This window comes from Cervus canadensis, chromosome 1 (genome assembly GCF_019320065.1).
Source record: "Cervus canadensis isolate Bull #8, Minnesota chromosome 1, ASM1932006v1, whole genome shotgun sequence".
Taxonomy (NCBI): Eukaryota; Metazoa; Chordata; class Mammalia; order Artiodactyla; family Cervidae; genus Cervus; species Cervus canadensis.
Window position 1 is genome coordinate 114,508,341 of NC_057386.1, and position 25,236 is coordinate 114,533,576.

Sequence of the window (25,236 nt, forward strand, 5' to 3'; positions counted from 1 at the left end):
CCTGCCTGGAGAACAGTCTGGCAACTTCTTTTACAGTGAAATGTGCATCACACAACAGAGCAAACCCCACGCCTAGGGATTTACCCACGACAAACAAAGACCCATGTTCACCAAAAAGCCCTCTCTCTGTCACTGGCTACACTGACTATGTATTCAAAATCATAAAAAAAAAAAAAAAAAAAAAACCACCCTAGAAACAACGCAAATGTCCTTCAGCTAAAGAGCGAATAAGGCAACCAATCACCCTAGTTTTGAAAACTGGGCCAGCGGGTCCCCCTCTGAATGGATAAAGGAAGCTACACAATAGAATAAAAGAACCAACAGCTCAGAGCTGCAACAATATGAGTGAATTTCAAACGTGGGCGTTGTGTGAATTGTGCTAAGTGGAAGAAGCCAATTCAAAAGGTTACATGCTGTACCAGTCCATTTATATGACTTTTCAGAAAAGGCAAAACTAGGGAAAAGGGACAAAGGAACAGATCACAGTGGCTGCCGAGGGTAGGGCATGGGGGAGGGGACATCCACAAGGGTGTAGAAAACTTTTGGGGGTGATGGAACTTCCTGAAGTTGATGGGTGGAGGCATGTACACAATTGTGTTTGTCAAAAACCTACAGAACTGAACGTTAAAAGAGGTGACTTTAACTGTATGTAAATTAAACCTTTACAAATACATTTTCATATATAAAAACGCCCTGCCTCTAGAACTTGCTTTCATTTGGGAGAAGACAGGTGATAAACAAACCAATTAAATTATACTGAACGGGAGTCATTTTAAAGCCACGAGCCTGGATGAGATCACCAAGGAAGTGGACCTTTAAGGAGGGAGAGAGAAGATGTGGGGGGATGCGGCTGACCTGAAGAGGTCAGGGACCAGCTAAAGAGGCTGAGAGGGCGGGCTGGTGGACAGGAGGAAAACCAGGAGAGCAGAATCCCGGGAGCTGAGGGAGGGAGTGGCGGCAGGAGGAGAGGGGACCAGCCCCTGAAGTGTGCTGTGGGTCAGGTCAGGGGACACCAGGGAACTGACCACGGGGCAGCATGGAGATCCCTAGTGACCCTGAGAAATGTCTGCTTAGCATGGTTTTCAGGGAGGATGGAAGATGGAAGCAGAGACAGCAAGGGCAGTGAAAAGGCACCGAAGGGAGCAGGGACCAGGCCTGGCCAGAGGAGGCGTCGAAGCCCAGGAGGCTAACTGGGTGACCAGTGGACCAGTAAGGCCCACCCGCCCTCCCCAGTGGCCCGGCAGGACCAGGGGCACAAACCCTAGTGGGGCAGCCCTCCCCCAAACCTGGGCCCCCAATGCATTGTTGGCCTTTACAGCCCAAGACCCCCAGGAACAGTGATGAGCCCCCATCCTGACACAAAGCAAAAGGCTCAGCAGGACCCCAAAGCTGGCAAAGTAAGACAAGCTCCTCACACTGGCTGGACACGGCCTGAAGGCATAAGGCAGGCACAGGGTCTTAGGGTCTGAGCCCCAAGCCACCTCCCACTTTGGAAACATAAGATCAAGGCCCAGGCTGTCCCAACCGTCAGCCTTCTCAGGCCTGCAGGGGAGAAGGGAGGATCCTGCAGACACACACAGATACCTTACATGCTTCACACGGGCATGCTCAAGGGCACACATCCCCAACAGCAGCGGAGGCCTCTGTACACAGATGCGCTCATCTACACCCCATACAGTCACAGCAACTCACTCCAGAGGCCTGCACCCTCCACGCATACACCCAGCTCCCAGCAGCTGGGTGGGCCCAGACCCCCAGCCAGAGAGGCCCCTAGCCCTGCCCAGACCCCACCCCGCCCATCTGCAAGGCGGCCCCAGCCCCTCCTGCAGGTCTCTGCTGCCACCTGGTGGCCACTTGAGGAACCAGCTGAGACCCAGCCAAAGAGCAGGTGCGGGAGGCGGGGTGACTTGAGGGGGGCCCAGCCCCAATCGAGCAGTTACAGGGGCTTAGCTGGGGCTCACAGGCTCAAGTTCCGCCTACCAGGGTGGGTCCTAACGCCTGCATTTTGAGGCTCTGTGACCCAGCCAGAGTAAAGGATGCCGTGATCCAGGACAACTGAGAACTGTGAGAACCAAACTTGCAGAGGAGGGACCTGTGACAGACACCTCTCCCGGGGGTGCCTACGGAGCTGGAGCAGGCGCTCGGCTTCTCAGAAGGCTTGGAGCACGGCTCGCCCAGCGAGGGAGACGGGGTGCATGTGTGACCCTTGGCCAGAACAGCCAGGTCGAGGGTGACCTACAGGGGCATGGGGGGCGTCCTAGAAAAGAGAAGCCTCGTGGAGGGGGTCCAGGCTACTGCCCCCTCTTTAACGGACTCAGCATCATTCAGGGGCTATGAATGGCTTTGTCCCATGGGACTCCAAGGGCAAGATGCAGCTTTTCATCTCCAGTTGACAGATGATAACACTGAGGCCTAAGAAGCGTCGTGACCTTTCCAAAGCACTGAGGTGCATTAGCAGGTATCCTAGAGGTCTGACCCCTCCCAGGCCAACAAGCCCTCCGAATGGAGCACAGATGAGATTCTGACCTCCAGTGGATCTCCCTGCCTCCACTTCTGCCCACCTCTCACCTCCACCCCACAGCCAAGAGGATCCTTTTGTAGCATAAATCAGGCCACCTGTAACTGCTCTGCTGAAAATCTCCACCAGGCTCAGAGTCACTTCGACCCCATGTGAGACCTGGCACCAGCCATCTCCAGTCCTCCCCACCTCCTATCACCTCCTCCACACGCTTCTCTTTGTCATGATGGACCTGTCTTCCCCACGAGGACAAGAAGCTCCACAGAGGCCGGTTGATCTGCCCACCTTCACACACGGGACCCCCCATCATTCTCTCAGTCAGGAGCAACCAGGTGAACTGAGGGTGAAGTGAAGGGCAAGTGAAAGCTGCTCAGTCGTGTCCGACTCTGTGACCCCGTGGACTACACAGCCCATGGAATTCTCCAGCCAGAATCCTGAGGGGATGGGGCGCCAAGGACGGGGCTGCAGCTGCAGGGCCCTCCACAAGGTGGCGCCGAGAGAGTCCTCTCGCTACGACTATGGTCTTGACAAGAAACACATCGTTTCTACACTCCACGGGCTGTAGAAACAAATAAAAGTAGAACCGGAGAACGGAGGCTTGAGTTTCCCAGTTCATGCGGGTGTCAGGGACTCCTGAGGGTCCGGCCTGGGCTTCAGAGCACAGAGGGACTGGCGGTGTGGGCTTCACCCCAGCTCCTCCAGCTCCGAGCCTGAGTCTAGAGCTGGCCCAGCTTCGCATCCGTGGAACAGGGCTAGTCTTGGGCCCCGTCCTCTCGTGGGCCTGAGGACTGGCTGAGATGACACGCAAAGCTGCCCGAAGCAGAGTCTGACGGACCTGACACCATCCAATACATGCTCTCCCACTGTCACTGTCTCGCGCTCCTGTTGCTGCTTGTATCTGTTATCTTCCCCTCTAAGGAAGGGGGAGCACGTGGTCCCCAAGGCTCCCCGATGCTCTGATGCCCCAGCACCCACGTCTGCAGGAAGCTGCTCACAGACACGCTTGCAGGGACTCTGGGGGCTCTGCTCCCCCTGAGATGCTGACGGACCCCGCCCCCGGGCCCCCCTCACCTTGCCGGCAGAGGGCGCCATGAGCCCCTGGGGCTGGAGGAAGATCAGGTCGGGCCCGGCGCGGGTGTGAGGCAGCTGAGCCCGGTAGCGGTGCAGAAGCGTGTTCAGGACACTGGACTCGTTGACACTGACCAGGGAGGCCAGGTCCTCAGCCTGGTCCAGCTCGGGGGGGTTGGCCTGCGAACCATCACACAGAGCGTCCTCTGGCCTCCTGGGCCCCCACACCACCACGACCACCACCACCCGCACCCCCCCCCCCCGCCTCCGCCCCCTGCCCCCACACACGGCCCCGGTGACCCGGTTCCTGGGGAGCTGTGTTCTGAGGACTCCGCAGAGAGCGACAAAACCTACAGATGAAACAGCGGCATCACTTCTCCTGCGCTCTCTGCAACTGGCAGCCGCCCCTTCCCCACACTGGTCCTGCCTCCCTGCGCTCAGGGCACCAGGAGGGGGGACGCCCTGAGGACATGCAGCAAGATTCGCGTGCCTCCTGTCTCAGACACAGAAAGGCTGGTGTGCTCGGAGGACGTGTCCTCTGCTGCTTCCTTCCCTTCTGCATCTTGTCGGGGAGCTCTGCGTGTGCTCAGGGACGCTTAGGACGGAGGTCAATGCCCTGACTGCCCCACTTCTCTGACAGCCCTCCACACACTCATCAGTTGGAAAGACTACACCTAAACCCTTCTAGAAGCAAGGAGTGACTGCAGCCTCTCCTTGGGGCGTCCATTTGAAAAGCTTCCTAGCACTGTTTCTGGCTCCTGGAAGTTTCCTGGGCCTAATGCTCTGTGGTGTGGGTCAGCCCTGGTCTTTTGTGAGTCAGTTTTTCTTCTGAGGACACTGGCCCTCTGCAAACTCCCAGCACTAGTGGGAGGAGGGGGCCTGAGGTGGGCAGAGGAGGAGACGAGGGGGTGAAGGTGAACGAGGCCCACAGGGAACGCCTGGAAGAAGCTCCTTCTCAGGTAGTAGATGTGAAGGGTGGAAAGCATCAGGACAAGACCTTTTACTTCTTTCATTAGATTCTGACTTATTCTCACAGATTCATGGTGTAGTACAAAAATTATGCAAAACAACCAAAAAAGCAGAACCAAACCAAAGGCTGATACCCAAAAGGCAGGTCACTGGAACCTGTCTCACAGCTAATGGCAAGCTGCAAATTTGGCTCTGAGTCCCCTGGCAGCCAGGGTGAAAAAGGAAGCATACAAAAGTCCATTCAAAGGAAAACAATCCCTTTCTCCAGCAGAAGAATTCCCAGGCCCAAGATCTGACAAACATCTCTTAATGTGGCCTCATAAAGGGGACACCATGGCACAGAGCAATGAAACCCTTTAACAGGACACCTCTGGCAGAGCAGTGAGTTCAACGGTGAACTTCCCTACAGTTCCCCCCAGCGCGCAGAGGGGAAGTATGCAGTGCAGTCAAGCACGAGGAACTCTTGCAGAGGGGGAAGGCGGGTGGAGCAGGCCGGGCGGGCGGGGGCTCACCCGGTGAACGTGCTCCTCGCACACCTCCGTGACGCTACCGTCCGCGTCAATGCACAGTCGCACCCTTCCTGCCGGCAGGTCTGCTGTTCCCTCGTCCGGCTTCAGCACCGTTGCTGGAAGACACCCCAGGGGTGGAGGGGTGCAGGGAGGAGGTGGGGGACAGCGGGGAAAGAGGGGAGGAAAGAAGATGGAGGTGGGACAGGGGGAGGGAAGAGGAAAAAAGATGAGAAGAGAGAGGTTGTAAGCTGCTGAGTCAGGCCAGGGAGCAGGAGAGAGGACCTGGGACACAGTGGAAATGGGCATCATCCTCTTCCTTGGGGGCCTATTTACAGGGAGGGTGCTGAATTGTGACCCCGGACCCGTGCAGGTTTGGGTCTGACAGGCTGGGTCTGACTCATTTGGGGCTTCTATCAGTGGGCACAGGCGCAGAGTTGGCAGTCAGATGGCTGGGCGCACTGTCCGCCGCACACCTAGACTCGGGATGGCAAATAATGGCAAACGGGCTGCTGCTCCTCACGCCAAGAGCCCGCCAGACATCACTAATCAATCACTCCTCCCAGCCGAGTTCTGAACAGGACTCAGAATCACTTCTCAGTAGAGTCTGGCCACCAGCCACAAGTAATCAACAAAGGTGGGTTCAGGAGATGAGATCCACCTGCACTAGGTTCCAGACACAACTCTGCAGAAGCCAAACAATGCTTGTTGCTTTAGTGAATTAGCTAAATAATTAATCACCAAGGCACAAATGCCTTTGAAAATAGCACCCAACAGACCAGCTGCTAAGAGTGAAATGACACCCAACTAGTCCCACTCCAAAGCCATGTCTCCTGGCTGCCCCTGACCCCTCCCTTCCCCTCAGTCCCCAAATTATGATCAGGACCCAGCACATACAGCGGCCAGCACTGGGGGCGTGAGAAGGAGACTCAGACCCCAGGTGTGCTAACACCCCTAATTACCAAGAGTGAATCCATCCTTCTGAACCAGCCAGACCTTCTCTGCCTCATACCATCTGTCTTCAGGAGCCTGGGGGCAAAGTTCATATAAATTAGCCCAAGGGGATGCACTCTCCCCCACCCCTGTGTGAGGGGCAGACCCCTTACATGGGCATTTCTCACAGTATGCCTGAGACCAGCTAAAGCAGAATGCCCCAGTGTGAGTGGGGGTGCTTATTTAAATGCAGAGGCCATGGCCCCACCCTAGCCTTCTGAAAGGGAAGCTCCAGGGTGGGGCCCGGGGATCTGCATCTTGAGCAATCTGCCATTTACACAGCTCAGAGAACTACCTTGTGACCTTGAATGCTCAGTGGCGATGGGACACCTCTCATGGCTGGGACACTGCCTCACTCTGTGGAGAACCTCACCTCGGGACAGCTCAGATTCCCCTGCAAGGCCTCCAGGCCCCTGCTTGCTGAGGGGGACGTGCCTGGCCCCTCCTCTGGGCTGGCCGCCCTTCCACTCCTGTCCGTCTCCCGTCCCCGCCTGTCCACCCCCGGGACAAGCCTTTCCCATCCCCCTCCTCTGGCCTGCACCTCCCCGCCCCCCGCAGCCCCCTCACCTGCCCCGAGACTCCGCTCTGGCCTCCTCTGCTCCCCTCCTGGCTCTCCGCCGGCCTCTGAGGCTTCTCCACGTGGCCCTCCAGAGCAGGCTGCCCAGGGCCTCCTGGCTCCATCTCCAGGGCCCCGGCCCCATCGCCTGCTCTGGGGCGAGGCGCCTCTGCTCTCTGTCCTCTGCTCTCAGGCTGGTCCTCCTTACCAGCTGTTGTCGGGGTACCCCCACGTGCATCCACCTCCTTGGGGGCTTTATCGTCCTTCTCTGCCTTACCCCCAGCTTTACCCGCCTCTGCAGAGGCGCTCTGAGGTGGCCCCATCTTTTCCATCTTGCCTGGGGGCTCACCTGCCTTCCCAGTCCTGCTCTGAGGCTCACCTGCCTTGTCCATGGCTCTGGGAGCCTCCCCCACCTTCCCCAGCACTTTGTCAGTCTTCTCCGCCTTGGTCTGAGGCTCCTCCGTCTTGTCTGACTTACTCAGGAGCACACCTTCTTTGTCCTTCTTACGCTGGGGACTGTCCCACTTGCCCCTTCTGCCCAGGGAACCTCCCCACCTTCTCACCGGGGCTTGGGCCCCAGCCCACTTCCCTTCACCTGCTGCATCCTTGGAGAGACTCCCCTTTGCCCCCTTGTTTGGGGGATCCCCTGCCCCCTTCTCTGCTGCCCCTGGTTGACCCCCGTCCCCTGACCCCTCTTTGCCCTGGAGCTCCCCCTTTGTCACCCCTTTGGTCTTCTGGGGGGCCTCGCCCCCTTTTCGCACTGTGCCTTGATCCTTCTCCCCTTTCGTCAGCAGCACAGTTCCTGGGTCCCCAAGGCCCCCAGTCTGCGTCTTCTCAGCCTTCGGAGGTGCATCTGTGGTGCTGGCCTGGGGGCCACAAGGAGTCCCTGGGGTGTCCCCCTTCTTTCCCCCTCCAGGATCCGTGGCTGGGGGTGGGGTCTTGGAAGCAGGGGCATCGTGGGGCTGGGTCCTCTGCTCTGGCTTGGCGGAGTCCGGGTCCAGCTTGGCCACCATCAACAACACGTCACCCCTCCTCACCCCTCTCTTGAAGGGCAGGCTTTTTTTGGCGGGTGTCCCACTGGGGCCTGACTCTTGGGGCTTCTCGCCATTGATGGTCATCAGCACAGGGTCCATGGTCCCGGCCTCCTCGCCCTTCTTGCCCAGAACGTCTGCGCTCTGGGGAGAGCCTGACTGGATGTTCTGGCTTCCAGGCTTGGTGCCAGTGCTGGGCTGGCCAGCGGAAACCTCTGGGATCTAAAAGAGACACCACAACCCGTTCTCAGCTGCGTGCTGACCAGACAGCTTTGTCATTCACTCATTCATTCATTCACTTCTTTAATCACCCAGGCATTCATTCCCTCAAATACCCTCAAGCACCTAGGGGCAATGAGCCAAACCTCAATATCCTACATCCTAGACCTTGGCTCAGAACTTGAAGGCCAAGTGACATTATGAAAGGAAAGTGGACTTTGGAACCCAACAGACTCAAATTCACTCCAAACTCTGCCACTAACTAGCTGCGAGGCCTTAGATAAATCACTTCCCCTCTCTGAGCCAGTTTCTTTACCAATAAAATGGAAACCATAATGGCCTCTCAGGGTGGGTGGGCGGGCGGCTTCACACTAACTTATGGAAACTGAGCCCAGCACCTACCACATCCTCAGCAGCAGGAGCCACCATTGGCTGTTGCCACTGATGCTCTATTATTTACACCTGATTCTTCCTGTTGGGCCAGGGAGGGATGGGAAAGGATGTGGAGCCTGTGTCACCTTGGATAACATCACCTATCCTCTCTGAGAATCGGGTGTTCCCTCAGTGCAGGCAGATACCACCTGACCCTCCAGAGTTTTTGCATGCCGAGATGTGGAAATTTCAGAGACCTGAACAAAACGAGCTGCTGCCACTGGTCCTATTGCAGCAGGTGAGGGTCCTGCTTTGGCCCCAAGGTCCTGCACTCTTGGTTGGCCAAGACACCTGGGTACCCGACACCCAGGGGTCTCCACTACCTGCTGCTCCCCTACATCTTTCTACTGCCCTGTGACACCAGCCCTGCCCACCCCGCCAACCTCCAGCCAGCCTGGCTGTGGCCAGAACAGCTCCAGGGCCAGCTCAGCATCTGCAGGAGGAGCCAGCGGGGGCAGTTCTACCCTGAGGCCTGGCCACACACCTGCCCTGGTCTGGGTCCTGCCACTTGGACCCTTCTAGAGCCAGCCTCCCACACACCTGCACCTGGGAATCTGGGCCTCTCACCCTCCCTGTGCACCCAAACCAGGCCCAGGATTGCGCTGAGTCCACCTGCACACCCGAGTCTCCTTTCCCAAACCCAGGTCTACTCTCCTTCACCTGGGCACTGCCACAGCCACTGAGCTGGTATCCCATCAGTTTGCTGCCAGTCATTTAAAACCTGGTCAAAGATTTTAGCAGCTGCCCAATCTCCAGGAAAGCCATTCAACACAGCCATCTGCCGTTCGAAGCTGTTGAAGAGGAACCCCCCGCCCCTCTGCCAAATGGTCTCACTGTCCCTGCTCCCCGGCACGTTTCGGCCACACCTGACACTGCCCAGCTTCCGTGCTTTCGTTCACGTTGGGCCTGCTGCCTGGAACCCCCTTGCCCGTCTCCACTCATCCCTGCTCAACTCATCCTTCTATACCCAGCTCGAATGCCCCCTCCTCAGCAAGTCTGTGCCTGAAGACCTGGATCAGAAAAACGGCCTCGTGGACCCTGAAGCCCCAGAGCTCTGTGTGTTCCTGCAAGTTTGCAGCAGGACCACATTCTGCGTCCCGTTCTAGCTCTGACTGGTGTTGCCTCCAGAGCACAGTCTCAATCCTCATCTTTGCAAAGTGACAGTAGTAATACACATAACGATAATGACGTGTTACTATCAACCTTGAGGAGGACCCTACATGGCCATCCTGCGATATCTGACTTACCCAATAAAGAACCCAGTGAAGCATGTTCTGAACTTCTCCCCATTCCACAGATAAGGGAGCAAACACAAAGATGTTAGGTGGCCCAAGAGACAAACACGGAACAAAAAGTCACACAGGCCTCTCTGAGTGTAAAGACAGTGCCCTTAACTGCTGAGCATTAACAACCTTGCTTGTCTTTCTGGGACTCACTAGAGTCTCCCGGGAGCTTTTAAAAAATTTCTGACCCTTTGGTTCGAATCCCAGAGGATCTGATGCAGCCGGTCTGGGTGATGGGCCCATGGGAGACTGCAATATGCAACAGGGGGCTGAGACCCCATGGCCTGGCAGCTCAGTCTGACCTTCTGGGGCCAAGCAGGTCACCATCTTGGAAGGGGATTGGCTGTACCTGGCAAATCTCACCACTGTCTGCACTGTTTTGAAAAGTGAGTCAGTGCTTTATTTTTAAAACCAAACCCCCACAGAGGAGACAGTAATGCAGGGATGCACCTGACAAGATAACCCATCCCGGCCTCCTCCCCTCCATGCTGTACATTCCCCTCCTATGGATTTTCTCGGTCACCGAGGCCCTCAGATCTCACCTGCAGCCTCCTAGTCTGAGGGAGAAGCAATACTTCTAGAATAATGGGGGCCAAGAGGAAGCTCACAGCACCATCTTACAGATGGGCAAACTAAAGCTGAGAAAGTGGATGGGATCTGGCCTGGAGCACAGAGTGGTGGGACCAGAGCTAGAACCTGGGCCTCCGACATTTGATCCCTTCCTGTTGGATGTTATTCCTGTCTCTCCCTGCCCCTCGATGACTGGGTGGCCTTAGGAAAACCAGGTCACCTCCAAGAGCCTCACTTCCACTCCTGCAAAATGGTGATGGATGCTAATGACTCCCTTCAAGGACTCTATGAGGACCAAATAAAACCAGCAGTGCTGGGTGAAGGGAGAGGGGCCAGAGTTATTTAGTGATGGAGCAGGAAAATTAAGCTGGCAGGAGCAAGCCGGGGCCTGCTGCCTCATAGGAACATGTCCTGAGGCTGCCCTGCTTCAGGCCCAGGAACGTCTTGGCCCGTGGTCCAGACACCTGCTGTGGTCTAAGGCCTGTCCATCCTGCTCAGAGGTGCCTTCCACGCCCTGCAGGACAGCCTGTCCCCAACTGCTGCTCAGCTCTGCTTCTTAACCTGCACACAGCAACACTCACACAGCTTACAGGCTCCTGGAACCCTTTCCTCTCCAGGCCACTGTGGCCGCCACACCAGCCATCTCACTCCCCAGACTGGCCCTTTCTTTCCCAGGCAGCTTGCCAGAGCAGAGGACACACAGCCTCTGGCTCTGTCTGCCCCCATGTGACCTCATGACCTTGAGTAAGTAAGTGCTTTAACCTCTCTGAACCTCAGTCTCCACCTCTGATAAGTGGGTATAATCCCATTTACCCCCGTGTTGTATGGGGTATCAAGCGAGCCCCTGAGCAGACAGTGAGTCCTGCCGAGTGAGAAACAGAACACAGTAGCCCTCATCCTGACCGTTAACAGCAACCTGTGGGAGGCCAAAGGCCCCACTTACTTATGCCTGGTCAGGCAGGTGTGGGAACAGTCTCTCCACCCTGTCACCTTCCCCCACGAGTTCATGGCCGGGGTGTTTCAGCAGCTCAGTGGCTACAGGACTTCCCTGATGCAACACAGTCATTGGGGTTGGACAGGGGCAGGCACATGGGGGACCGGCCCGCCAAGCAACAGCTGAAGGGGTGTGGGAGGCAGAGCCAGGCTGGCCGCTGGGCCCAAGCCAACTCCAGGCTCTGTGGCCACCAGATCTTTCAGCCCCATCACCGAAGCATCCACTCCGCCTCAAGAGGGCACAGCAGAGACGCAAGAGGCCCTTCCTCTGATACTGTGATACACCCCAGGTGCACTGCAACCCAAGCCTGCTTCCCTGGTGTCCAGCTTCACCATTCTCCCAGGGGTTCCTGGCCCAAAGAGCTGGGGGAAGGAGAGAGGTGGCCCTGGACACCAACTGGGATCAATCTGCAAGTCCTTAAAGCACAGGGACTGCACCTCATCCACTTATTGCTTCCATCCAGCAGTGCTGTTCAGATCAAGTGGACACCAACCAATCAGAGGGAGGCCATCTGAAGCAGGATCCTGAGGTCCCCTCCTGCGCCAAGCAGTAACCCTTTAATTACTGGCTTGTGGCCATCCTGAGGGATTTGGGGAAGGGACCCAGGTGAGCATGGCTGCTGGAAGGCGCCTGGGGGACTTGGGCTCATGGCCATTTACCACCTGGGATGGAAGGGTTTCAGTATTTTAACAACCAATACAGCAATAGCTTGGTGAACACCAACTGAACATCTTTCCTGCTTAACTGAAAGCAAACTATACATCCTTAGCTAATATTTAGTTTTCACTTTCTGCAAAAGTAGTGGTCAGTGATCCCCATCATACATCAACTGATACCATTCATTCATTCACTCAACAAAAATTTCTGAGCATACACCACGGGCCAAGTTCTATGAGAGTTGCTTGAGATGCAGAGTTGAATGAGACAGTTGCTGCTCTTAAGGAATTCCCAGTCAAATAAGTCACATGATCAAGTAATTACTCTGCTGACCAAAATCAAGACAGGCATAGAGGGGGAAGTGGAAATCAGAAGAAGAAAGGAAATGGGAGAGCTTTCTAGAGATGTACCATCTGAGCTGGGTTTTGACAGATGTATAGGAGTTTAACAGATTATGTTAACGCTAGGATACTCCTCAGTGGGGGGCACTGCAGGAACAAAGGCTGGCAAGTGGCTCAGAGGAGGCTCGCGGGACAGGAGGGTGGGTGCTGACAGTCACCTAGTCCTTTTCTGTTAGGGCCACTTACCTCTCGTTCCGGAGAGGCAAGAGCTGCCTCTTTCCTCAGTCTAGCTTCCTTGGACTCTTTCTCAGTCTCTCGGACCAGCTGCCTAATGAAGCCCCCTGGGATGACAGAGAAAAGGGGAGGGGGCGAGGACGGTGGAGGGCTCTTGTCCTCTTCCCGAATCTGTTTGGCAGAAGCAAGGAATGAGAGAGCTCAGTGAATGAACCAGCAGGGGCAAGCTGTGCTTTAAGAGTCTTGGACGGAGCTGGGGAGGGGGCCAAGCGGACACCAAGTCCACGTATGAGAGGCCACAGCGAAGCTGGCGAAGCCCTGGGAAGCCTCGAGACAACAGGTGAAAATGGAACGCTCAAGCTTGAGGCTGCTCCAGGCAGTGCCGTCTCAGCCTGGATCCAGTTTCCTTATAGTATGGATTCGCACAGTGGAGCCCACTGGGACCCTTCCTTGGTGTGGGTACCCTTCCCATCTCTGGGAAGACCTGCTTCAAAAGGAGCTTTTCTGGTTTCCAGAAGGGGACGGGTCACAGGGAACCACCCACACTCTCCGGTCCCATCTCAGTCTGTGGTAAATAGACTAAGTAATTCACCACCTTAATCACTTTCTGTGCCAGGAGCGTGGTGAGGGAGGGCTGGAAGCCACGGTTCATCTAAGGATCCAGCCCCATGGCTATAGCCCACTCCGCTGACCCCGTGCCCTGACTTCTTGACGGTCCTTAAACCAGGACCTGGGCAGCCAGGGACTCCCCAACACTAGGCTGGAAAGCTTGCATTTTACCCAAGAAACATGGTCCAGGCCAGAGCTGGCTGGACTTGGATTGCAACTGAGACTTGCCACCTTGGAGATGGAGACCTGGGACTGGATGTGATCCACAGGGGTTTGTCTTTATCCAGCATCACTGTGACCGCTCATGAGTTTAAAGGAAAAAAACAAAAAAACCTCCAAGCATTCTACGCCAGAGCTACACACTGGTTTAAAACAAGCTCCTTATCAAGGTCCTCCCTGAGGGGCTGGCAAAGACTTGCTCTCCGCAGCCCCGTTGATAAAGGGGAAGCTACAGGAGACAGGAAACACCAGGAGACACAGCCGAGGCCCAGAGATAAGGCAGGCCTCTGCCCAGGAGGAGAGAGCAGGGGACACAGGAGGCTGGGCTCAGTTTCCCTCTGCGCCTCTCCACGTGGACTGAAACCCACGCTGTGAGAGTGAAAGGCACGCTCTTGGGCAGGTGTCATCCCGCTCCCTCCAGCATCAGTCTATGCCACATCAGATCAGCAAGGGGCAGAGGCAGCCAGGAGGCACTTCTCAACCACCCCATCCTTCAGCCTCCGATTCATGATTGATCAAATCATGTGCACAAGGGTGGGGGTGAGGCACAGAGGAGATAACAGGCATAAGAAGAAAGAGGCAGCCCTTCATGGATTCTTACAACAAAGACAACAGGGAAAAGAGCCATCACTGGGGAGAAGAGCCTATTTCCAGTTCTCCATGGGTGACAGAAGGCAGGGACCTCAGAAACCTATCCCCTTGGCATAAGCCTGGCAGCCAGCAGCCCTGCCTCTGGTCCCCCTGCTTCCCCACCCACACTCTCCCACACAAACCCCCGTGCTCATCAGAGCTGCCATGAGGATGGTGCTGGGACAGCTGGTCTGCCTTCATTCACCCACCATCACCTCCTGATGGACAGAGACCAGCAGCCATGGGGGGAGTCAAGGGCACGGTCACTAATGCCTGTGGAGGCTAGAGACGCCATGGCTAACTGAGGCGGAAGATGGAAGGGAGCCTGGGCATGCACCAGGGGAGCTCTGGGTGTCAGACCCTCTGCCTGAGCTGGGAGGGGGTAGCCTGAGACAGCAGGGCCGGGACGCGTCCTTGGAGGGTCCGGCTGGCCCCTGAGGCTGCAGCCCGAGCCCTGAGTGCTACTTTCCTTCTGCTCCCACAGGGCGAGGCGTGATGAGATGGCCATGCTGAGGCAGTGCCAGGACCGTGAGGTGAGATGAGATGAGATGAGATGGAGCTCTCTGCCAGGCAGCACGGAATGCAGCTTTATGGAGACAGGCAGCGCATGAGGTGATGAACAGAGACTGACCCATGGAGACACAGTAGGGGGAGAAGAGAGAGACAGGTTAGCTCGTGGGCACCGCCCAGCACCCACCCCCTCCGATGCCAGGGACCAGGCCAGGCACAGCTCACTGTCATTTACATCTGGGAGGAATATGGTCAGCAGAGAGCCGCTGGCTATGGAGTGGACAGTGCCCTGAAATTCTTGCCAACCCTGACCCCACACTTTTAAATTTCTCTTGACGTATACAGCCAGAAAACTATGTACTTGTAAATGTATAGCTCAGTGGCTCTCACATAAAGAACACAACGATAGAACCAGCCCTGTGACCAGATTAAAACTATTAAACTTTTAAAATAAAAACATGGTGTTATTTTCAAATATATTAAATTTCAACTTAAAATATTAAAAATAATCTTAATTAAAATTATAAAATAAAAATAATTTTGATTAAAAATTTTTAAGTACATTTTAATTTGAAATATTCTTTTATGTATGATTATAGTATATAAATTGGAAGGACTGATGCTAAAGCTCCAATACTTTGGCTAGCTGGTGTGAAAAGCCAACTCACTGGGAAAGACTGAGGACAGGAGGACAAGGGGGCAACAGAGGATGAGATGGTTGGATGGCATCACCGACTCCATGGACATGAGTTTGAGCAAACTCCGGGAGATAGTGAAGGACAGGAAAGCCAGGTGTGCTGCAGTCCATGGGGTCACAGAGTCAGACACAATGAGCGACTGAACAACAACACAGTGTATAAATATTATCTAGATATATAAATATTATAAATAAAATAATGAACACGCAAATCTAATCTATAGCAATGGAGGTGAGAGGAGTATTAGGCTTCAGCTGGGAAGAAGCAGAAGGAGAACTTTCTAGGAAAATGGAAATGTCTTATATCTTGATACAAGCTGTGAAATGTGAAGTTAAATGGAGTCACTTATGTCAAGGGGTTTTACAACATAGCTGGCAGGCCATTAAGAAGGTGGACCTCATACACGTCCTCCCCAACTGCAACCACAGAACTTCGGAACTGGTGCAAATGGCAGGTATTACAAGGACTCTGCGAGAACCCCTGAGGTTTGTCTCCGTAAGGAACTTTGACTTCCCTCAAAGTGACAGCCTCAGTGCTCAGTCACCTTAAGGAAGACCAGCTTTGGCCTCCAACATCAATTACACTTCTTTGTAATGCAAACCTCCCCTTAAGCCTCTAAAAGTCCCTGAATTTTACTCCCCAGCAGGACACTGCTTTGCAATCAGAATCTGTGTATCTCAAAATGCAATTCTTTAATACCAAATAAAATTTTATTATTATTATTACTTCCTCCTAGGTTTATTTAGGTTGACAGAGTGCTGGTTACACTAGTATATCACATGTAAAAATTCATTCAGTTGTACAACTAAGATAGAATATTTTACTGTATAAAATTATATCAATTAAAAAAACAGAAAAAAAAATAAATAAAAAACAGAACATTATCAGCTCATGACAAGCCTCCCTTCTAGTAAGTATTCCACATTCCGCCCCCCCCCACCCCCCCACACACAGAGCAGCCACTCTCCAGCAGACTTCTGAAATCACAGAAAAGTGTGTGTTTCTTTTGTGAGGGAGTAATTGGCTATATAATTTGACCATGAAAATGAGGAAAGTGCAGGAAACCTTGGCTATATAACCAACTGAGAGCTTTGAGGAAAAGATTAAGCATTTTTAGCATCATTTTCAAAACTTTAACAAACATACACAACTTTTGACCTAGAAATTTCTCTTCTGAAAAACAATTGAGGAAGTGATACTCAACCAGAAAACGTCATCACTGTGTTGCTTGTAGGACTAAAAATCCTAAAAGTGAGAGTTGCTCACTTGTGTCCAACTCTTTGGGACCCCATGGATTATACAGTCCATGGAATTCTCCAGGCAAGAATACTGGAATGGGTGGCCTTTCCCTTCTCCAGGGCATCTTCCCAACCCAGGGATCAAACCCAGGTTTTCCACATTGCAAATGGATTCTTCACCAGCTGAGCCACAAGATAAGCCCAAGAATACTGGAGTGGGTAGCCTGTCCCTTCCCTAACAGATCTTCCTGACCGAAGAATCGAACCAGGATCTCCTGCATTGCAGGTGGATTCTTTACCGACTGAGCCTCCAGCAACTAGAGAAGCCGAATAAATTAGCGCACATCCCAGTTGAAGGAATAGTATGAATCCCTGAAAAAGATGCTTAAGAATATTTTATTAATAAAACAACTTTATCCATCCCACTGTCAGATTTCTAGAAGGATAGCATCAATAAGAACCTGCTGAAGAGAGTTTAATGACCTACTTCCATAGTATAAACAGAAATGTCCCGGGGGAAATGTAAATCAGCAAACCCAAAGTGTAAAGAACCTGTCAGTCTCAGATACAGGTATAAAATAAAAGATTAAACTGTTAAAAATAAAAACCGCTTCACTGAGGTATAACTTCTATGCCTGCCATAAGCTTCATTCATTGTAAGCACACACTTAGATGCTTTTTGATAAACTTAGTTTTTAAAAATAAATTTACACTGCTTTGCAACCCTCACCAGAATCACCCCCTAAAGACCCTTCATGCCTATTTGCAGTCACTAGCTGTTCCCACCCTCAGCCCCAGACTTCTGATATAGATGGAATCCTAGAGAATGCAGTATTTCACATGTGGCTCCTTTCATTTTGCATGTTTTTTAAGATTTTTCTGCATTGTTGTGTACATCAGCATTCCATTTTTTACGAATAAACCACATCCTCTTTATCCATTCACCAGCTGATGGGCATCTGGGCTGTTTCCACTTTGGGGCAAGATGAATTATGCTGCTATGAATAGGCCTCTAAGTCTTGGTGTGCTGTTTCCACTTGGTGCCCATGTGTTTCCACTTCTCAGGGAGATTCCTAGGAGGTGGCACTACTGGGTTGTCTGCTAACTTTATGTCTGACTTTTTAAGAAACAGTGCAACTGTCTTCCCATCCTGCCTGCAGTGTCTCAGGTTCGACTGGGAGACATTTGCAGTCACACTGGAAGGTGCTAGTGTTGGCTTGTAAAGACGGCGGAGGGCACTATGGGGCATGCGCGTAGTACACACTCCAAAACGGGCAAGTAACAAAGCACGCCACACAGAAAACGAAGAGCCCTTCCACACGCTCAGGTTCTGCAACTGAAAATTCCACCAAGAGTGGATTTAAAAAACTGGGGGGGAATAATATCCAGAAAGTGCCAAAAAGCAAAATTTGAATTTGCTGTGCCCTGACAACTATTTACACTGTATTCATATTTACATTGTATTTATATAGCATTTACATCGTGTTTATAACTGCTGACAGCAACCGCATTGCATTCGATATTATTAGCAATCTTGAGAGGGTTAAAAGTATACGAGGAAAACTGTGCTGGGTTATAGGTAAACATTACTCCTTTTTATATAAGGGACTTGGGCCTCCACGGATTTTGGTATTTGTGGGGGTTCCTACAACCAAACCCCTGGGGATACCCAGATCTTAAATGATACACCAAAACCTTAGTGAAGGGGGTCAGGAGGGGGAGGCAAAGACCTCTTTCCTCGCCCTTCGACTTTTCTCACTTCTAGCTGTGAGTAGAGTCCCTCATTGCCCGCTCCTGGAAGAGACCCCAGCCCCTCATCTCTGACTGTCAGAGTTACTAGGGTTCACGAGTTTTCAACGGCCCCTTTGGCCTGTCAGTAGCTGTTGTCAGTAACTTACCCACAAGAAAACAACCAGAACAGCATTCCAAGCACTCTCTCCTCAGGCAGTGAGAGCTGCGCATCCGGGGAGTTGATGAGACGGCTCTCGCGAGGCCGCGCTGAGGAGAACCCATCTCGCGAGACCCCACCGTAGCCCTTGCTTTATAACCCCGTGCGAGAGGACGTCGACTCCGATCATTCGCGAGAGCACACTGTGGCCCTAGCTTTCCAGGTGTGTAGCGTGGAGCGACGTCACGCCCACTCCCACTATCTCGTGAGATCCCATCGTGGCTCTGGTTTACCGACCCCGCGTGAGGTGATGTCAAGCGAAATCTCATCATCTCGCGAGAGCCTACTGGGGCCCTCGCTTTCCAACTCTGCAGAGGGTTGCTGTCACGTGATAGCTTGAAATCAGCACAGGGAGTGTTTGCACTCTAGAAACTGGGAAAAATCACAAACCGGGGCTTTTACCCCTAGAGTCAGTCCGTTAAGCACCGACCAGCCCAGCACTGGCTGACACAGTAGCGCTCCTGCAGGGCCTGGCAAGGGTGAACTCACAAGAGCCAAAGACTGAACAAGGGTTTTTTCAGCTCTGATGAGGTCAGGTGCCCACGGGAGACCCTGAAAACTCGTTCAAGTGCAACAGGCAAGTCTTTGCATAAGAAAAAGACCCCATAGTGTGGGCTCTCCCGCTTGCAAAGGCATGTGAGGTTGAGCTGGAGAATAAGCGGGAGACCAGATCCCTGGGGAGAGGGGAGGGGGGCCCGGGGGGAGAAAAGGACGAAAGACCCTCTTCCCGACTCATTCCCTTAGGAGACACTGGAGCGTCCCCGAGTGACTCACAGCCATAATCCGCTCTGCTACACGCCTGGGCAGCCGGAGCCCAGGTTATGAATAGGCCTGACGTGAGGTGGCTGCCCTGGTCACTGCCCTGCCCGACTCCCAGCACTTCCCATCCGCCCCCGCCAGGTCAGTGGCTGCTTCCCAAGAATAGACCTCGGCTTCAAGGCTCCAGGGGGAATCCTGGCTGATGGTCTGGGCTGTCCTCAACCGGGCCGTGGGCGGGCCCAGAGGGCTGTAGCACATGGGGGCAAGGAGGGCTCAGTCTCTGCCTCTACTCCTCGCGTCCTGACCCTCAAAGGCACCAGGCCAGCCCCACTGACCCAGGATCAGGATCCAACCCTACTGGGGAGGCTTTGTCAAGCCTTAATTTAAGCAAGTGTTCTTATCACCGCATTCTCATCCAGGCCTGAAACTCACACCTGCCTCATCAGCTGCCATTTTAAGCCCATGAAGAGGTCCCAGATGCTCTGAATTCATGGGATGAAGTCTCAAGTCTCCCCTCAGGGGTGAGGAGGGCTGGTGAAAGGAAAGGTCACTCCCAAAACCAGGGATGGCTTGAAATAGTTTTCCATGTAGACATGCTGGTGTGAGTGGCCTCAAGGCTTTCCCTCTCACCCCTCAAGGTGCAGCCTTGACCCAGCAGCTAATCCTCCAATGACTTCACCTGTCTCAAAGGACAAATTCGAGAGTCTTCTCTGACTTACAGAGCCTTTGGGGTCACCCTTGTTCCTCTGCTTCAGTGACACTGACCTGGATGCATCGCTCCACACGGGTTCCCACCTCAAGGCCTTTGCACATTCTGTTCCCTCTGCTTCACACATTCCTTCTGCATGGCTCACATGTTCACCTCCTTCAAGTCTTTGCTCAGTCATCTTCTCGATGATCCTGCCTTCACCATAGCCCCGTTCCACCCTGTCCCAGGGCCGTTCATCATCTGATTTTGCTCTTTCCCCCACAGCACCGACTCACTGTCCATCGTGCTGTGTGTTTCTGGTTTAGTTTTTGACTCGTCATGTAGAACATGGCCCCTAAGAGGTGCAGCATTTTCATCTGTTCTGTTCACGTGTGCGGCCCCAGAGCCTAGAACAGTGCCTGGCACATACTTTGCTCTCAATGCATATTTGCTGAATAAGTGAATGAAGGAATGGATGGATAATTAGGAGTGTAGCTGGCAAGGGACAGAGCAGGCCATTGCCAGCAAGTCTACGGCAGGGGTTTCTGATGTCTTCTTGTGCCGTCTGTACCTGCATCTCTTATCATGGCCCAAGTTCATGTCCTGCTGCCGCTATTACCTTGTGGGAGCCTAGGAAGTTCTCTGAGACTCAGTTTTCTCAGCCCTAAAATGGGAAGAGGACAGCCACATACCCACGTGCTTAATCACTGATAACTACTTGCAGTCGTCTTTTCATCTTTGTTTGACTCCACGGTCAAAGTCAGCTTGGAGACCCCAGCCCAGGACCCAGAACTGGATGATTCACCCACATTTAGGGAGAACCTACTAAGTGCCAAGCACTGACATAGAAACCTCACACCTAAACTGCTCTCAGCCCTCTTAAATTCCTACTGGACCTGAAATTTAATGATCTTAAAATCCATTATCCCATTTCATCCCCAAGACAGCAACCACATGGTTGGCATCACTCCAGTAGAGCAGAGACTCAGATAAGTTGAGGCACTTGCCTGAACTCACCTGGCAAGAAGGTCGAGCTCTTTCCTCTCAGGATGCTGACCAATAGAGCTGAGAGGCAAATAGTCTTCAACTCATCAATTCTGATAGAGGGGTAGTTGTGTCTGGAGTGTTATTCGGGAAGGACTCTGAGCTTCCGTCTGGGCTCGGAGGGAAAAGGGTGATCTGATTGATTGTTAATGTCTGCCCTGGGTGTAGAATGAGGGAATGAGGACTGCTGCTTGCTATCTAGAGGCTAAGTGGGCAAAAATGACTCATGATTTGTACATGGTCCAGCCAGTCTCACTCAGACCTTGTGTCTGGTGGTCACAGAGCCAGATGGGAATGAAAAGGGACCTGGTCAGCACACAGTCCCCCTCCCCTAATCAGGGCAAGAGAACCCCCACAGTCAGCAAGTGGGTGAGGATTCAGGCCACTCACAACAACCCACATCCTCCTAAAAGAGGAGAACAGGGAGGGGGATAAGTGGGAAACAAAGGTAGGGAGGTTAACAGAAGGAAAGAGAAAGCGTGAAGAGACAGGGCAGGCTAGAAGGAGGGAGGGCAAGGCAGGTGAGGTCTTGAGATGGAAAAGGATGGACAGGAGAAGACTAGCCGGATTCATCTTCCATAAGAGAGGCTCAGAGGCCCAGCCCGGCTCACAAGGAACTTCCCGGATGGAGGACCGATCAGTGCCCCGTTGGTCACATCCAGTGCTGGGGAGCTCAGTACGAGGTGGGACGCGCGGGGTCTGCTCTAATTGCTTTTTTCTTAGAGCAGACCTGCACAGCCCTCGGAGGCCAGAAGACCCGCCTTCTCCGGTCCTGGCATCTGTCAAGCAGGGCAAGGAAGGGACTCTGCTGAGGACTCAGCTCCCACAGCAGCAGAACCAGGGTCCGCGTCTCCCAGTGCCCGGGGTCTGCCTCTTCTTCCCTCCTACCCAGAGAGCTAACCTGCCAGCATGACCACATGCTAGCCAGGGTGCTCCTCTCTGGAGCAACACATAGGGACCTACCTATGACGCCCACGGGATCCACCCCCAGTTTTCTCATCAGGTGCCTTCAACCGTTTTCCAGGTGAGAGATTTCTCATGGCGCCCAGATCCCACAGAATACCGGTTAGGTGTTTCCTGTTGCCACAGTGAAGCAAGAGGCTGGTCAGGCTTCTGCTGCGAGGCTTCCCTGACTGTCTTCAGGGTTTGATTGCTCCATCATGTGGCTGTCTTCCTACTCCTGCTGTGTTGCTACCTGGAGCCTTGCTGTCTACTACAGAGCCATCAGCCACACTGCTCCTGCTGTTTAGTCCCTAGGTCGTGTCTGACTCTCTGCAACCCCATGGACTATAGCCCGCTACATTCCTCTGTCCATGGGATTCCTCTCCAGGCAGGAATACTGGAGTGGGTTGCCATTTCCTCCTCCAGGGAATCTTCCCGACCCAGGGATCGAACCCGAGTCTCCTGCATTGGCAGGCAGGATCTTTTACCACTGAGCCACTTGGGAAGCCCCATTAGCCACATGGGGCTATTTAAATGTAAATGAATGTAAATGTCAGCCTCTCAGTTGCACCGGGCACATTTCATGTGTTTGTCATGTGACTAGTGGCTACCATGTTGGATAGCACAGATACAGGACTTGTCTATTATCAAAGAAAGTGCTGTCGGACAGGATGAGACTAGATGAGGGTTTTCAACAGGTGGTGACTGTGTCCACTCACAGGCATTTGGTGGCGCTAGTGGGAAAGGACACTCCTGCCAATGCAGGAGATGTAAGAGATGCAGGATCAATCCCTGGGTCGGGAAGATCCCCTAGAGGAGGGGGTGGCAACCCACTCCAGTGTTCTTGCCTGGAGAATCCCATGGACAGAGGAGCCTGTCGGGCTATGGTCCATGGGGTTGTTGTAAAGAATCGGACAGGACTGAAGCGACTTGGCATAAAAGCATTTTTGGTTGTCACAACTGGAGACGGGGTACTAGTGGGTAGAGGCCAGGGATGCTGATAAATAGCCTACATTGCTCAGGACAGCTGCCCCCATCCCCACCACAACAAAGAATTATTCAGTCCCAAATGTCAATAGTGCTGAGGTTAAGAAGCCCTGGTCTAGGAGAATCATGTCAAGTGGAGAGGAGCAGTAAGAGGGGGAAAAAAAAAGAAAAGCAAAATAATCTTGCTTCAAATACATAGATATGACATAGAAAGAACTGAGGAAATGAGTCAACCCACTGCTGAAGAAAAATAGGAGGAGAAGTCACTCCTGGATCCACTGCCACTTAGTGGCTCTGTGGCCCCGGGCAAGTCACTAACCCTCTCTGATTCTCAGATTTCTGGATAAAACGGATAATATCAGGCCCCCTGCTAGACTGTCAATGGATTAAATGAGCTTGAATCAGCTTTGTCATCTGTGGAACAGCATTGCATAATTGGTTATCTCGACTCACGCTGTTGATTAGACTAGACCAAATAAACAAGTCTCTGGCAGTAAGGCGCCAAGTCCCACTTTCATTTCACTCTGCATGACCTTGAGTCACTTAAGCCTCTAAATCTCACTTCCCGATCTGTAAAATGGGGCTGATTGCTCCTGACCAAGCTCACTGCAATACCCAGCGTGGAGACATTTAATCCTGGTGAGCAACCATCTCTCTCTCTCTCCACAGCTAATCCGGTTGCCCTCCGTGAAACTGAAACTCAAACCCCAGCTGGTACTCAAGAAACAGCTGAAAATGCACGCAGTCTTTTATGGGCAGAGAAAAATTCCCTTGGGACCCCCGAACCTTGAACTTCCTGCCACTCTGAGCGCCAGTACTGGCCACATTATTTGGTAAATCGGCCTCACCGATTCTCCAAGATCTTTCCTGTGCTGCCACAAACTAGTTCCTCAAAATAATGAATTTATCAGGAAGAAGCACAGTGTAGCTGAAAGGAAAATTATGGAGCTGCGTGAGTCATGGTGGGGGCAGGAGGAGGTGATTCAGATGAAGCTGATGGTGACTGGGTCCTTCAGAAAGAATGGTGTACGTGTGCGTGTACATGTGTGTGTGTGTGAGAGAGAGAGAGGGGAGTGGAAGGAGAGTGGGGATGACACCTGCCTTGACGGTTCTGAGCTCTCAGCCCAAGGACCTTGTTTGTGTGATCAAAGTTAATTTTTGTCGAAACTACAACTGAGATTTAATTCTTTCCTTTGAGGTTTGGGGGATGACAGTGGAGGTTTTAGGGCTGGGGGTTATCAGGGAAGTGAAAGTGTTAGTTGCTCAGTCGTGTCTGACTCTTTGTAACCCCATGGACTGCAGCCTGCCAGACTCCTCTGCCCATGAAATTCTCCGGGCAAGAACACTGGAATGGGTTGCCATTCCCTTCTCTAGGGGATATTCCCGACCCAGAGATGGAACCCACATCTCCTGCATTGCAGGCAGATTCTTCACCATCTGAGCCACCAGGGAAGCCTGTTACTGGGGAAACTGGGTTATTATCCCTAAAACAGGGAGCCCAACTTGAAGGCAGTGGCTGTTGTAAATTCAGTACCGTCACCGCAAAGCTGTGTGTCCTTGGGCACGTTGCTAACCCTCTCTGTGCCTCAGCTGCCCCATCCACGAACAGGTGGGGCTGGATTTGACAGTGCCCCGGGGCCCTCCACTTGCCTCAAACGGACTTTCTCCATTTTTCAAATAATTTAGTTCCACATAGCTTAAAAAATTAGGGGTACCATGAAAAGACATGGAAACTTCAATGCCTATTGCTAAATGAAAAGTGCCCAATCTGTAAAAACTACATCTTGTAGATTCCAACCATGTAATGTTCTGGAAAAGGAAAAGCTATGGAGACAGTAAAATGATCAGTGACTGCTGGGGGTTGACGAGAGGGAAGGATGAATACGCAGGGCACAGAGGATTTTGAGAGCGGTGAAACTATATGATACAATAATGATGCACACATATCATGATGCCTTTTCCAAACCCATAGAATATACACCACCAAGAGTGAACCCTCATATAGAATGTGGACTTGGGGTGATAACGATGTGTCAGTATAGGTTCATCAGCTATAACAAATATCCCATCCGTCGGGGGGGTGGTATTATAAGGGAGGCTATGAATGTAGGGAGCAGAGGGCATATGGGAAATCTCCATACCTTCCCCTCAATTTTGCTGTGAATTTATAATTTTTCTAAAAATATATTAATTTAAAAAAATTAACGATATGTCACATACCACTGCGACTAACTACCTGTTTAAACTGAACCATCCGGACAGTGGATTTTATCTCCGAGGTAAACCAGGAGCCGCTAAAGAGCTGTCTCCTGGAGCCCTCGTGGACACCCAGCCCGAGTTCCCATTTTTTTGGCAGGGGAGGCTCTCTCCGGCATTTGGGGCCTCCTGGTCTCAGCTCAGAAAGTCCCCAGCAGTGCTTGGTCCTGCCCCTGGCTGACCATGGGCCTTATGAGTGCAAACACTCATCAGACCCTGACAGTGGACGGGTACAAGTATGTTTTGCAAGTATGTGATACCCTGAGTCTTGACAAGGTGGGGACCCCCTGGGGTTCTTTCAGCTCCCACAGAGAAGTGTTTCTCCAGCTTCGGTGGG

The 25,236-nt window shown here is 52.8% G+C and overlaps 1 protein-coding gene across 6 annotated transcripts in view; it reads right to left on the minus strand.

Moving 5' to 3' along the window:
• Positions 1 to 25,236, minus strand: part of MYO18B (myosin XVIIIB) — a 221,557-nt gene that overhangs the window by 194,632 nt on the left and 1,689 nt on the right. For 4 of the 6 annotated variants that reach the window (XM_043438087.1, XM_043438081.1, XM_043438086.1 and 1 more), the window contains exons 2-7: positions 14,299 to 14,458; positions 12,384 to 12,542; positions 6,622 to 7,863; positions 6,024 to 6,090; positions 5,068 to 5,180; positions 3,590 to 3,766 (exon numbers count right to left, since the gene is read on the minus strand). In XM_043438087.1, the coding sequence (XP_043294022.1) occupies positions 3,590 to 3,766; positions 5,068 to 5,180; positions 6,024 to 6,090; positions 6,622 to 7,863; positions 12,384 to 12,542; positions 14,299 to 14,337 (1,797 nt within the window). In that variant the 5' untranslated portion in view covers positions 14,338 to 14,458. Of the gene's footprint in view, positions 1 to 3,589; positions 3,767 to 5,067; positions 5,181 to 6,023; positions 6,091 to 6,621; positions 7,864 to 12,383; positions 12,543 to 14,298; positions 14,459 to 15,007; positions 15,029 to 25,236 lie in introns of those variants that run through there. The other 2 variants (XM_043438084.1, XM_043438083.1) reach the window with 2 other exon arrangements.